Raw genomic sequence first — 15456 nt, forward strand, 5'->3', positions numbered from 1 at the left:
GCCATTACATGAAAATCATTATCGTATTACTGGTATCCCAGAATTTTAATATCCCTTGTCCTAAGTGAACATTCCCTGAAAAACACCTGATCAGGTCAGGTCAGGTGAACCAGAAGCTTATCGAAGTCTGATTAATTTGACTAAGTTGTTCAATCAAACTTGACTAGTTACTAGCACAGTAAGTTGTGAAAATATATAGTTTTGCACGTGGCTTGACAAGATATATCCGATTAATTTTTCCTAATTTCCTCCATCTCTTTCCTGTCCCCTTCGTGTGTTTCGGATGTTCATGGGATCTTAGGCAAGTCTGGTGACCTGGAAAATCACTGTACATACCAGAGTGGAGTGTTTTGAGTAGGACACAGTGAAAAGGGGAGGCATGGCTCAGGAGACTAAAAGCAGTAATCACAAGGGCATTCCAACAGGCATATGAGTCTCTGACCCGGACTGAAATGTGGACCCAAGATCAATTTTCCTCTTGTTCAGACAGATCATGTCATTATTGGACATAACTAAGACATACACATGACCACAGAGTCTGTTTGAGGAGGCTCCAAGAGAATCATGGGTAATTTACTAAAACTAACGAGTGCTGGGTCTTGGCCAAGACACGAAGGATGACACTCCCAGCCCAACAACCACTACCTTTCCCACTTTGTGTCTTTTTTGGGGCAGATAACCTCATGATCAGTGGCTGCTTACATTTCAACCAGCAATTACTTTACAATATATAGGGCTGGCATCAAAAACAAATCCTTGTGTGTCAGCCACCCTAAAAATGCAGCAGATTCTGGGCCTGACTGACGGAATCGATGCAAGTAAAAAGCAGAAAGAATGTGTAAATGTGTTCCCCTAAACCTCCTTTGTGCGGAAATTGCATTTTCTGAAAACATGTGGTACTGCTCACAATGCCAGTTCAAACAGTTACAGTAACCGAAACGCAGTGCAACACTTGCTGGCAAACTGATCACAAAATAAACCTCTGAGAGTCAAAGGGCCAAACCAGCGACTGGCTACCAAACATCTGCATTCTTACCAGTCAGCAGCAGAGAAAAGCCTCTGAAGCGGCACCTCAAACAACAGCGGCCAGACTGGCCCTCTCTCAGCATGACTCCCCACAAGCTATTTTATGAATGAGACATTATACTCTGCAGCAAACACCAAAGATTCCTGTTACCTGATATAATGCTTAACATATCACTAGTTAGTTATACAGTACATCAGAGAGAATTCAAATAGTCTGAAGCTTCAGGTATAGGCTGCATATTGTCAAACATTTGCAGACACCCATCCATTATTACCTCTTCCACAGTTTTGAATACTAGTACATTGTCTTTCTATACTTCACAGTTTTTATGACTAACACATGGAATTAAATAAAACCAAAACTCTTTTGCATTTTAGCTTATTTAATGAAGCCACCATACACCCGGATTCTACCAACTTTTCACGAGGTGCATCCTGGGATGCTTTGTGAAGTTTCTATGTAGGCTGGACATGTACTGGCTGCTTTGCCGTAATTAGCATTATATGTGTCAACAAATTAACCTTCAGCTCATAAGAAACTTATTTAGTTGACTGGTCTATACATGCGCCAATACTGTTTGTTAATGGCCTCTTAAAGTTAATATAAAGTGTTATATTCACAATTGATCATGTCCCCCCAGCAACCAATATGTATCCTAATTCAGGGGTTCTTAAACAGGGGTCTGAGGCCAACTAGGGGGCCTTAGAAAACTTCAAAGGGGGCCATAGAATCAGAAAGAGCTTTATTCCCAAGTATGTCTGCAAAAACTAAGAATTTGTTCTGGTGACAGAAGCTTCCAGTACACAGAGACAAAAACACAGAGATAATAAAAAATAAGACGTGAATAAACTATACACACACACACAAACATATTATATAAGATATATACAACATTTGTATGTACAGTTGTGGTATATAGGATGAATAAAATGATTTATGTAATTTTTATTTATTAAAATACAGATTATTTTAATACAACTATAAAGGAATAATTGTAAAAAATTCTATATTCAATTGTATGTGTTAAACATTTAATTATATTTTTATACTTTAAAATAGAGTTTCTGTAATACATAGAAATTAAATTAAATATGAAGCATTAATTAAATATAATACATTTTAGGGGTTCAAAAATGTATATATAAAAGGAATTATGAAGAATGAATTAAAATTACTGAATCAGATATTTTTATTGTTATGCATTAAAATAATGTCACTGAATTTTTATTTTATTTTTTTACATTTAAGACTATATGGGGGGAGGGGGTCCTAGTTAAGCAGGTCCCCTTTCTTATTCATATGACATTAAACATTTTAATGCAATTAGTTGCAATGCAATGAGCCTCGTGGTCATGTATTGCATCTTAAATTACACAATATGACAGTTATGACATTATTAGGTTATTAACCTAGTCAACCGTTCTACTACCACACTTTCAGAAAGCGGATGTAACTCCCACAAACCACATGAACTGACTGTATGTGTGTTTACAAGTTACCACAGTGATTTCAAATAAACACATCAGGACCATCAGGTCTGGCCTCCCATCAAATCAACCCCTTTACACTGTAGATTTACCTGTGCAGACAGGTGAGCTGGGACTGAGCCTCTCTGGAGACAGTCTGTCATGTTCGGGGGTCTGGAGGGGTTTGGACCTGTGACCGCAAGACCACAGGGACGAGGGTGAAGACGGAGCGGCTGACAGATGAGAAGTAAGAGCTGAAGTGTCCGAGCTGCAGCACTGGGGGCTCAGGTGCACACCTGTGTAGGGTGATGACGAGGATGGCACAGGTACCTGCGCGTGGGAGGCTCTGGGGTTTGACGCGTGGCCAGCGATAATGGGGCTAGTTCTGGATGAGGAGGATGAGGATGATGAAGAAGTTGAGGCTGTGGCTGTGATGAACTGTGAGCACGTTGCAGAGGAAGTGGACGTGGCTGCAGAAACGTTTGAGGCACTGGAGGAAAGGGATCGCGTGGGGCTCCGGCTGCGGGTTCCGCTGCTGTGGCATTTACCGTTACCGGAGGAGAGGACTGTCCGTGCCTGTAGAGGGTGCTGTGTCTGCGTTTTCAGCTGGAAGGGAACCGTGGCTTTCATTGGCAGCAGGCGACCCAGTAAACCCCCTCCAGCGGCGCTGATCCCCGGGGATCCGCTCGGGCTTCCCGCGGTCACTCCGCTACAGTTAGACGTCGGAGATCCGTTTTTGCGAACTCTTTGAGACATTCTGTTCGCCAGGAAATGACACAAAACTCAACAAAAACCCTTAGAACGTACGTTTAAGGCAGTCTGAGGTGGTTAACGCTCTTTGGTGCCCATGTCACTCCATGTAAAGTCTGTTTTCTGCTCTCGGGCTCGCGCAGTGGAGCAGCTACAACCTCGAGCTCAAGTAAACTGAGCGAGAGTCAGAGCCACGCACAGCGAGCTTGAGCCAGAGCTCTGCCTCCTCCACTCTGATTGGCTGTTCGCTACCCCTCTCAACTTCTGATTGGCTAGGAAGTGGATTCTTTGATTCCGTAAAGTGTATTTATAATGCACGCAGTGTTATTATGAAGAACCGTTTCGCAAAGATGATAATTATAATATATTCAGAAATTGTACAGGATTTCTTCCATCTTATGTGTGACCATATGTTAAGTTTTCAGGGACTAAAAGGAGTTGATGCATTTTAATCAAAGTATAAATGACCGGACACATTTTTATGTGCACTTTTTTAATTGGATGATGTTAACAGAGCCATTTCATTCCAGGTTGCTTCTGAAAGATTTCTGTCAATCCTTCATGTGGCGAAATACGTAAAACATGCAATAGTACACATAAAACTACTATATTCGATACAGTCAGTTTTTTTAATTACACTAAACTCTCGTTAATGTCAATTTTTAAGAGAAGTAAATCTCATATGCTCACTAATACCATGTTATGTATCTGTGTGTGTTTAGACACCAGATTTAATTCAAAAGATCAATGAATGCGCGCACACGGGAAAGTTATCTGAATGATTTGCACTGTTACCTGAATGGAAACTTGTTGTGGTTGCCTTTACCACCCTCATGTGGCCGCTTAATAAAATTAAACTTCAGTGCAAGAAGTTTCTAAACGATCCTTAAAAAACAAATGACAAGTAAACACCATAAACCGGTTTTCATTAATATAATCTTTAATCAACTGAATAATGCAGGGTTTACAGCAAGCTTATTTTCTAAATGGCATTTTAAAACACTTTCTGCATAGACTAAAAGCATGAGTTATCATTTGATCTTTTTTCTCAAAGTGCTTACTTTACAAGCTGTAATAGAAAACGTAAGTGGCTTTTTTATTTTTATATTTTTTTGAACATCCATCTATGCAGGGGCCAAATAAAGACTTCAGCTTCAGTATGAACTCAAAAGAAAAAAGCAGCTTGTCAACACAGACCCTTCATTCGTTCGCTCATTTGCACCCCAAAATACAGCTGATACTCAAAGTTTGTGGGGACACATTGTTAGTCATTTTCATGTTTGGTTTTTGCGAGTGTAATGATTTCCAATCGATGTAGGATTCAGTAAAGGACTCATTTTAAATTCAAGAGTACAACTTGGTTTAGTTAAAGCATTCCTGCAATTTGACTGAATTTAAAAAGTCTGACTTCTTCAAGAATAAACAAGGCATGTAGTATCTGTAAATGATTTGGTATTCAACAGTGTGCTGTAAAACTGGACAAAGGCTCTGGTGTAAACATCTTGCATTATTAACATGTAGCAGATGGACAGTCATCTTGAACAAACTATACTTCCAATGACTCGTTTTAGCTTAAACGCTTTGGTCTAAATCATAAAAGTTTGTTCATGTTATTCAAATGAGCACTGGAGGTTTGTTTTGTCTTTTATTAGACTATTATATCTTATTTCAATTCATAATCTTCTGTTCGACTCCAGCATTCACACTGACGTATCTAGCTGAAAACAGTCTAACGTTTCTGTGTTTATCTTCAGATAAATCTCACAGTGATTTAGAGTTGTTCTTGGTCCCAAAGCAACAGATGAAGAGTCTGTAAATGTGCATATAAATGCACTGAATATTTACAGAGGTTAGCCTATATTACAAACATATACAAAAGTCAGACTGAAGCGCTGATTGGTTAAGAAAAGAGGGCATGAGAAACTAAACTGGACTGCATTTTCTTGTTTTCCGACAGAAAAAGCCAATGGAAGGGACATATCAGATGACTTTTTGAAAGTTCCCCGCTCTGCACTGGACAAAGTCCAAAGATAATACTGGCTTGTGCCAAATCATGGTTTAAACCCCACACTCATTATAGAAAATGCATACTCTTTGATCAAACATCTGCTTTCTTGGGAAGGGAAGCTGGGTCTTGCTATATGAGGGAATTTTCCTAATCACCATGTCATTATTTGAATGGCTCATGCCCATTATTTTCTACAAAAGGCAGCAGTTAGGATAAAACACGAGGCCCATGTTATGGCTGGTACAAACATCATCTGCTCTCACAGATGATTTCAAAATGAGGATGCTGTACTTTTATGACTGTATTTCTAGTGGCACCAAAAAAAAAAGCTCAATCTCTCCTCGACTGTATATGACTGACTTGCGAAAGAAGGGTGAAACTACATGCATTTCTGATGTATTTGACTGAAAGTATCATTAAAATAAGATATTTTTACATGATTATACACAACTTATCGATTCGATTTCATAAGAATAATAAACCCAGAGAATAAAGATGGTCCTTGATACTACATAAATTAAACCTTTACAAAAAATAAAAAGAACAAAAAATAACTTCCGAAACAGCCAATATGGATAAAATCATGATTTCGTAATGTGCACTAATCATGTCAGCTTATCTTTAACAAAGGCTAAAACCGAACTAAAGTAGCTGTGAGCTTCAGTCTGTACATACAGTATATATTTTGTTCAGGTCGTATGTACGTGCATGTTCAGTTTCTGAAGGACACCAAGCAAACGTCCATTTTCCTGGCAGAGATGGGAAGTGAAAAGTCTTGTTTGACTGATGCCTTTTCAGCTGTGATCCAAGCAGCTCCATAAAGCAGAAACAGACCCATACACACACACACACTCTCACAGAGGTAAAACTGCACTGAGCATGTGCAGAGAGGGACTTGATTATTCAGTGTCTTCAGAAAGCATGATTCCCAGCAAACAGTCCAGGCTGATGCCTGACTTGTATTGTAACAGAAAAAAACCTACTGTCTCGTCGAAGTTTGTGAGAAGTTGTCTGTTATGAACACCCCAAGATTTTCTGTTTACCTCCCTTTTCAAGAGTGATAGGACTGGTGAAAAGGTGTAGGATTGTCATTTGTATGATGTTTCTCAAATGCAGTTGGGGAGGCCAAATGGACACAGGATTGCCACTGTTAAGTGCAGCCTTTCAAGACATTAAACTAAAGACGAGAAACAAACAGAAGCGGCGATAAACACAGAGCAAAATTACATTGTCTTATGGAGCACCTCCAAGCTAATGTCTATTGCACATTTCAAAATATGATACAAAAAAAATCTGAGTACACAGATACATACAACAAATATAAAACATATGAATGTATGGTGGGTTAAAAGGTAATAAGAGATTCAGTCAACCCTGTCTTAAAGACCACTGAATGGATGCTTTTTTTAGATGGAAATTATTTCAATTTCACCCAATCTACTATGATTGTTAAATCAACACATTGTCGTTTACGTCTTTCCGTTTTAAGACCAGTCTTTAACATGGTCGGAGGATCTGTGGTTAACATTACTTACAAAAGAAAAGTGCAACAAATGAAAGAACAGGCATACAAGAATCATACTTGATTGAAGAAGAAACGACAAAAACAAATGGAAGCATTTTATGCCAATGTTGCTGCATAGCTGGGTTCGGTTTAAAGCGATTTCTTCAAAACAAGTTGGATAAGTTTGACAAAGTTAAGTGCTTGCCAAATTACGTCCCGTCAAGAGTCTGCTTTCTAAAAACTCTCTTTTCGGTCATCAGCTGATCAGCATAGACAAACCCCTCCTGTGTTCAAAGTCTGATTTGGGCTCGTCCTCAGAGGAAAAGCGGAGATGCGAGTTCACAGGCTGGTCATATCTGGCGGGTCGGAGTTTAGAGCGGCGGTCGCAGTTCCACCGCTGACCAGGAACACAGCGATGCTGGATTTTGATTGGCCAGAACTTGGGTAACTACCTCCAGTGTCTGCCGTCCCCATCTTCAGGCCGTTCCCGTTGTTATTCACCTCTCCATCCAGTGTTTCTGTAGAGACGACCCATGTAGAAGGACGCCATCTTTTCAAAGAATAAGGTGTCTTCACACGCTTCTTAATCTTCTCGGCCGATCCGGCTTTTCCCTCTTGTGACAAGACCTCTTCTAAAACAGAAAAAGGAAGTCACATTTTAACAAACATCCTTGATATGACAATGAAAAACAGTTCTAGTGAAGCGCTATAGAGTAGTATTTCAGCACACTCAAATTTGTGTTTGACCTTTCCCAGACTTACTCTCTCTCTGTACGCGCTCGAGTCTAAATCATCGGGCGGTTCATGTCTGCACTCGAGTCCACATGCGGAATGTAAACACGTGGGCAGCGCGACTTTTCATCTTCCTGTTTAGAGTGTACTCCAGTTGTTTCAGTTAACAGCGGCGGATGCGTCGTCACGCTCACATCTGTCTGTCAGCATCACTCTTTATCACCGCTGCCAACTGAGGCCGAATGTTTTCTGGATTCTTATCAATCCAGTGGAATTTCCTTCCTTCTCAACATATAAACACTCCACCACAAAGAGTAGGAGAGCAAGAGAGAAAGTATGACTAGCCACTCATCCTTTTTTCTATGAAACATTTAGCTTTTGAGGAGGTGTGCTCCTTGATTTATCTGGGCAAAGCAGGATATAGTGAGCTCAGATGGAAAAACTCAGACTGGCGTCTTCTTTTGGGTGGTTATTGTTTGCAGCCAGATTGACACGCACACCGGCTCCTCCACCCTGGTCCTGGGGACGCTGTTGATCAGTGATACAGCTTCCCCTAAAATAACACCCCATCAAAGCCCAAATAATCTACACTACATACTGTATAATTCATGGTGAATGTCAATAATTCAGCAAATATAAAAGTAAACTTGCACAATATCACTGATCGTTCAAATGAACATGTTCTGCTTTAACTTACATGAACAACAGGATTACACGAAAACATTGTAAGCTTGGGATCAGTAAGACACTTTTGATCAATTTAATGCATCCTTGCAGATCAAAAGCAACCTCTTTGTTGTTGTTAGCACTATTTTGGAACAGCATTTGCATTGGAGAGCACCTATGATACCTTCAAATGCTATCTAGGCAGGAGGCATTTCAGGCATTCCAAAACCTAGTGACTTCAGGTCCAAACTAAAACAGGTCTTACCTAGAAGAGAAGAATCCTGGGAAGTTGCTGACAGGTCCAGTGAGTTTGGCCGCTCAGGTCTGCTGGGCTTATGCTGTCTCAAAGGAACGCCGTCATCCGTTCCGTCTGGCTTCTCTGGAGAGTGGGTTAATGTCATCTGGGCGTCTACAGGAACTAAGGTATGAATCGTGGCAGCGGTGGTTGTGTGGATGTTGTTGCTGTTGTTGTTATTGGAGTTGGTGCGGCTGGAATGATCGCGCCCCGCCGGCTGCTCTCTCCTCAACAGGGGCTCGTGTTCGTCCGGACTGGAGTTGATGTTGAGACGGCTGTCTTCTCCGCTTAGCTGGCTCTGGATCAGAGGGGCACCACCGTCACCCTGTGGCCCGGCTGGGTTCGTGTTCCCAAACGCATCAGAGGAGCCGGCCCCACTGCCCCCACCATATCCATTACCAACCACCACTCCAACGCTGCTATGGACACTGGGTCCGTTGTTAGTGACAGTGACCAAGTGTGGCTCGACTGTCACTACGGTGTTCATCTTTGCTACGCCCGTCTCCACTTGCTTCAGGTTGGACTTGTGCTTGCCAAACTTTAACCGTGACGACGAGGACTCCCTGCCAGAGTTTTTGGAGTTGAGAGGCAAGCTGGTGGGCCGCTTGGGGAGATTCTGCTGTTTGGGAAGAGGGAACATGGCTGTAGGAGTTTCGCCCATTCCACTGCCACCCACTCCCAAATCGGCCTGGCTGCCAGTTCCTGATCCACCAGTGACTTCTGCAGCGAGTTTGATCAGCGGGAACAAGAGGCTGGAGCTGCCTGAGCTGAGCGGGTCAGGAGCGCTGAACTGCTTCTGCGAATGCTCCATCAGGTTCTCATCAGAGCTTTCTTTCAGGTTCTTGTCCACCTCCTTGGGGTCCAGTTTGGTGGTCTCCAGGTCCTCTTCTGTGAGCTGAAGGCACACTGGTACGCTTGCTCCGGCTCCGGCCTCCTCCGAGTGGCCTGATTCAGAGATGGTGGTCATGATGGTGCTGGGCGTGAGGCCTGTTGTAGTGGTTGTGGTGGACAGACTCGTGCCGCTGGTCTCTGGACTGGGCAGCCGAGCTTGGGCCTGAGCCTGCTGTCTCTCATAGTTGATAGAGTTTCTGTTCTTCTCTCCCGTCACTGCCACACCACCACTGATGCCGCTCACACCCATGCCACCCACAGAGGACGTGCCAGACGTGGAGACGTCACCTGGGAGGTTCTTCACCATGCCTTCATGATCCTCGATGTAAGAGGATGAAGAGTAATCTGGATAAGGGCCCATCTTGGGAGCCCTGCGACTGTGCGTGAGATTCCTACAAGAACAGAGAGAGAGAACAGGGGTCAAAACGGAGAACAGATGGTCCATTTAATTAAAGGTGCTGTAAATACAGGATAATGTGCAGGTCATTATTGCAAAATAAACCCTGACAGGGTGATCAGGAGCCAATCAAAGATTGACCTTTGAGAGGATTTATGTTATTATATGTGCTGGATGACAGTCAATTATCCCACTTATTATACCTAGCTACATATCATTTTTTTTATACTTTGCATTTATTAGCTTAAAAATTCTGCTGTGAGTAATACATTATGTTTCAGTATAACTAATTCAGTGAAATATGTAAGACATCAGACAAATGTTCAATGCTAAAAAGCTTACAGCTCCTTTGCATTATTTAGGAAAGGCAGAGAGCATGCCAAAAAAATCCAATTACAATAAGCCCAGTCAAGAACAATTACGTGTGTAATAAGCACACGGCCCCGATTTATTCACGAGTAGCTGTGAGAGCGTGTGAGGTGTTGTCAGACCTCTCGTTCTGCAGTGCTGTGCTCATGGGATTGATGGTGGGGCTGACGGGTTTGTTTCTTTCCCAGATCAGCAGCAGTTCTGCCATACGCTCTTCTGCACACTGCGCTGTCAGACGAGCCTCTGCGTCCTGATCCCAGCAATCCTCCATAGTCTCCTTGAGAGAGCGCACGGCCTGGGAGAGAGGAGAGTCAATGTGTCAATAACAGATAGACGATAGATTTGCTGCCGTTATGCTTGTGGGTGGCTGCCATTACATTGTTATGTGCTCATCATGTTTGATTTCATCATGTCTGAATCACTCGAGATTATGTTGTTAACACACTGTACTGAAAAGATCAGCATATACAGTATTGTGTGCTGATGTCTCTAACAGGATGGTTAAGTAGCCTAACCAATAAACTTAATGGTTGACCAGCTTCACCAAATCAGATTCATTCATCCTGTTCAACAGCGGTCAACAGATTGGCCAGTATCAACCGGGTCCGAATTCATGGTCTTTTTCAACAGTGTATGTGATTTAGATAACAGAACAACAAAAGGAACTGTATTAACTGAATTAAATATAGAGCTTCAGCTGATCTTGCAGCAATAATCTGACCACTTCCTGTGACAAGAACACAATGAGATTGTATAAGTCAGTCACCAGGCTGTTCTCCTTCCAGGCTTCTGGGAACTTGGGTCTCTGTTTCTCTCTGGACACCAGAACCTGCATGTCCTCAAAGGAGGGGTGGTTCCCTGCTTCGGCCTGGAAGGCCATCTGGTAATCTGGCACTGCCTCCCCTTCAAAAAAACAAAGGAAAGTCAGTCAGTGGAGTCCTCCATACACTTGCACTAAAATTTACTGAAAAATACTCAATGAGATGAGGCACACTATTTCATGAACTTAATGAGCTGGACACAACGAAGTCTGTTGCAAGCCAGTGGTGTAGCCTAGTGGTTATGAACCTAAGGGGCGGTGTGGTGTCTAATGGTTGAGGCTAGGGATGGGCCAGGATGCTCAACAAGGTGTCCATGTCTAATACTATGACTATTATTTTTTTGACAGGGATGAAATAAGAAACAACTTCTCTGAGAGGATTTTCGCTGTTACACTCTCTTACAGAAGTTTCATTGCTAAATTCATCCCAACCCCCAAAGTATCTCTGCTACCATCATCAAAGTACTTATTTTGTAAAATAAATAAATATATATTTCAATGAAAAATAACAAGACTTCAAATGTCAGACTTCCTGCTGTGAGCAATGTTCCCACTATTATGCATAATCCAGAAGTATCTGTGTGGGGAGTGCAATAACTTTGTGCTATAAAAGGTATATATTTTCACCTTTCATGTAATAACGGGGTGATGGCAATTAGTTTTAGGTGGGTTTTGCCTCTTTGTCATGCATTCAAATGGTTTAATGCAAACCTAGCCATGGATTTTACTGCTTATACCAAGGAAACTTGTCAGCATTGACAACATGAAGCAGTCATTTATAAAACTAATACAAATAAATAAAATTAACTTTCTCTAACTAAAAATAAGAATGATAATAAGAAATGCTTCTTGAACCGAAAATCATCATATTGGAATGATTTCAGAAGGATCATATAAAATTCAGCTTTGACAACACAGGAATAAATGATTTTTTTAAATATTTTTAAATCGAAAACTGTTATTTTATATATGTTATTTATATATATATGTCATATATACAACCCGAATTCCGGAAAAGTTGGGACGTTTTTTAATTTTAATAAAATGAAAACTAAAAGACTTTCAAATCACATGAGCCAATATTTTATTCACAATAGAACATAGATGTTTAAACTGAGAAAGTTTACAATTTTATGCACAAAATGAGCTCATTTCAATTTTGATTTCTGCTACAGGTCTCAAAATAGTTGGGATGGGGCATGTTTACCATGGTGTAGCATCTCCTTTTCTTTTCAAAACAGTTTGAAGACGTCTGGGCATTGAGGCTATGAGTTGCTGGAGTTTTGCTGTTGGAATTTGGTCCCATTCTTGCCTTATATAGATTTACAGCTGCTGAAGAGTTCGTGGTCGTCTTTGACGTATTTTTCATTTAATGATGCGCCAAATGTTCTCTATAGGTGAAAGATCTGGACTGCAGGCAGGCCAGGTTAGCACCCGGACTCTTCTACGACGAAGCCATGCTGTTGTTATAGCTGCAGTATGTGGTTTTGCATTGTCCTGCTGAAAAAAACAAGGCCTTCCCTGAAATAGACATTGTTTGGAGGGAAGCATATGTTGCTCTAAAACCTTTATATACCTTTCAGCATTCACAGAGCCTTCCAAAACATGCAAGCTGCCCATACCGTATGCACTTATGCACCCCCATACCATCAGAGATGCTGGCTTTTGAACTGAACGCTGATAACATGCTGGAAGGTCTCCCTCCTCTTTAGCCCGAAGGACACGGCGTCCGTGATTTCCAACAAGAATGTCAAATTTGGACTCGTCTGACCATAAAACACTATTCCACTTTGAAATAGTCCATTTTAAATAAGCCTTGGCCCACAGGACACGACGGCGCTTCTGGACCATGTTCACATATGGCTTCCTTTTTGCATGATAGAGCTTTAGTTGGCATCTGCTGATGGCACGGCGGATTGTGTTTACCGACAGTGGTTTCTGAAAGTATTCCTGGGCCCATTTAGTAATGTCATTGACACAATCATGACGATGAGTGATGCAGTGTCGTCTGAGAGCCCGAAGACCACGGGCATCCAATAAAGGTCTCCGGCCTTGTCCCTTACGCACAGAGATTTCTCCAGTTTCTCTGAATCTTTTGATGATGTTATGCACTGTAGATGATGAGATTTGCAAAGCCTTTGCAATTTGACGTTGAGGAACATTGTTTTTAAAGTTTTCCACAATTTTTTTACGCAGTCTTTCACAGATTGGAGAGCCTCTGCCCATCTTTACTTCTGAGAGACTCTGCTTCTCTAAGACAAAGCTTTTATAGCTAATCATGTTACAGACCTGATATCAATTAACTTAATTAATCACTAGATGTTCTCCCAGCTGAATCTTTTCAAAACTGCTTGCTTTTTTAGCCATTTGTTGCCCCCGTGCCAACTTTTTTGAGACCTGTAGCAGGCATTAAATTTTAAATGAGCTAATTAAGTGGATAAAATATATATATATACATACATACATACATACACACACATATATATGTAAACAGTTATACAAATATTGATTTGTTATATATACTGTATGCTTAAAACAAGACAAAACACTACAAATATAATTTTTTTTTAACATTAGCATTTTAAAATATATTATTTTTTAAATAAAAAAAAGACATCTTGCCTTCGTATCTTTTTATTTACAAAGCAATAGTGATTAAGACAATGATTTTTGCAGTGTACATTAAGCCAGTTTTAACACCACTGAATCTAGCTGATGTTACATGCTAAAGCCAGTTCTGCTGAGCCAGCAGTGTATCTACATGCTTGCTGTGGTCCTCACCTGGAAAAAGGTCAGTGCATCTCATGAAGGTCTCCCAGTAGATGAGGCCAATGGCATACATGTCCACCTGTTTCAGAGCCGACTCGCAGTCCCTGAGGTTCACCGCTCCCTCCAGCACTTCTGGCGCCATGTAGCGGATTGTGCCCACCTAGACAACAGAGCAGTACAGGTGTGAGGGGAAACGCACTCTTATGGTGAGTCTGGATCCACAATTCTGGACACCTCCAACTACCAACAAGACCATTGCTGGGTGATGTGTCCTAACAAAATCATTTCAGCAGCTTCAAGTTGCTTTAATATTCCAGTCAAGCAAGCGCTTATGGGCTGACCTCACTGATGGCAGCATTTTCCTCTTCACCAGGCCGTACAAGGCGATTTCCCGTCAGTTTCATGGACAGGCCAAAGTCGCTGATCACGCATGTGCCATCGTTCTTCACCAGAACATTACGGCTGTTTAGATCCCGATGTGAAACGGCAGGTTTATACAAATCTGTGAAGGAAAGTTCATGTTCAAACAGTTTTCAGGAATAGTGGTTTCACACAGTTGTTTGTTCATAGAATCATCTAATGATATGAAAGTAAAACATTCATCTGACCCCAACGGATCTCACATCTTCATGCAATAGTGTGTAGGCCAAGTATTGGAGTATTTTTTCTTTTTCTTTTTTTAAGTTATAAATACTTTTGTTCATCAAAGAATCCTGAAAAAATCTATCACAGTTTCCACAAAAAAAATTAAACATCGCAACTGTTTTCAACATTGATAATAATAATAATAAACGTTTCTTGAGCACCAAATTAGCATATTTTTGATTTCTGAAAGATCATGTGACACTAAAGACTGTAAGTAATGATGCTGAAAATTCAGCTTTATCATCACAGGAATAAATTCTATTTTGGAATAATATATTTAAATAGAAAACAGCTCTTTTAAAAAGTAATAATATTTCACAATATTACTGTTTTTACTGTATTTTTGATTAATCACATGCAGCCAGTTTAGGCACGGAAAGATTTATCTCGGACCCCAAACTTTTGAATGGTATTTAATGTATTGTTAACGGACAAATTAAATAAGTAAGTGATACAAAAGATCCATCCATATTGTTTTAAAGGAAGTCATTACAAACCACTTGCACAACACAGCCAGCAGAGGGCGCTGAGAGAAGCACGTGATGTGAGTAACAGTTTCAGGATGAATGCCCTCTTCTCCCAGTCCTTCCCCCATCCTCTGAATGCTGCCTGTCTGGCTGTCTGGCTCTAAAGTTCAGCCAGTAATGAGGGCAGCGGCAGAGCAATATGAACCACGGCTGTACGGAGATCAGCTCGTAATGACGGCTTGTACAGGAAGCTGGTGGACGGCTGCTCTGAGATCAGTTCGTAATGAGGGCAGGGCCAGAGACAGCTGAGTGGGAAATGAACTTGATTGTCTGCAGATCTCTGGCGACGCTCCAGCAGCACCCAGAGAAACATGAGGAGCGTGACTCACAAATGAGCCGAGTGTTATCTCTTTTGCACCGCATGCCGGCCCTTTAAGGACCAACGGGAGAGCAAAAGACTCAATTAGACCAAAAAAAAAACCCCACAATTTTGTTTTCATGCTGAATTAAAAACCTGTTTCCAAGGAAAACGTCTCAGATAACAGGCATATTTCAAACAGTCCATCATAATATATATTTTTAAATGTTAGACGCTTTTACATGATTTCCAGCTATGAAGCTCCCGAATCTTTGCACACAGCCTTCTTAAC

The 15456-nt window shown here is 41.3% G+C and overlaps 2 protein-coding genes across 3 annotated transcripts in view; both read right to left on the reverse strand.

Annotated features, from left to right (window-relative positions):
- The window catches only part of LOC132152782 (protein FAM117B-like), a 37638-nt gene extending 34194 nt beyond the window's left edge, over positions 1-3444 (reverse strand). Inside the window, exon 1 of the mRNA XM_059561677.1 lies at positions 2607-3444. Within this exon, the coding sequence (XP_059417660.1) occupies positions 2607-3249 (643 nt within the window). The 5' untranslated portion in view covers positions 3250-3444. The remainder of the gene's footprint in view (positions 1-2606) is intronic.
- A 717-nt stretch (positions 3445-4161) lies between these two features.
- The window catches only part of LOC132152783 (bone morphogenetic protein receptor type-2-like), a 72432-nt gene continuing 61137 nt past the window's right edge, over positions 4162-15456 (reverse strand). For both annotated transcript variants that reach the window (XM_059561679.1, XM_059561678.1), the window contains exons 8-13: positions 14036-14196; positions 13707-13854; positions 10872-11008; positions 10228-10400; positions 8419-9731; positions 4162-7387 (exon numbers count right to left, since the gene is read on the reverse strand). In XM_059561679.1, coding sequence (XP_059417662.1) covers positions 7095-7387; positions 8419-9731; positions 10228-10400; positions 10872-11008; positions 13707-13854; positions 14036-14196 — 2225 coding nt within the window. In that variant the 3' untranslated portion in view covers positions 4162-7094. The remainder of the gene's footprint in view (positions 7388-8418; positions 9732-10227; positions 10401-10871; positions 11009-13706; positions 13855-14035; positions 14197-15456) is intronic.

This window comes from Carassius carassius, chromosome 11 (genome assembly GCF_963082965.1).
Source record: "Carassius carassius chromosome 11, fCarCar2.1, whole genome shotgun sequence".
NCBI lineage: Eukaryota > Metazoa > Chordata > Actinopteri > Cypriniformes > Cyprinidae > Carassius > Carassius carassius.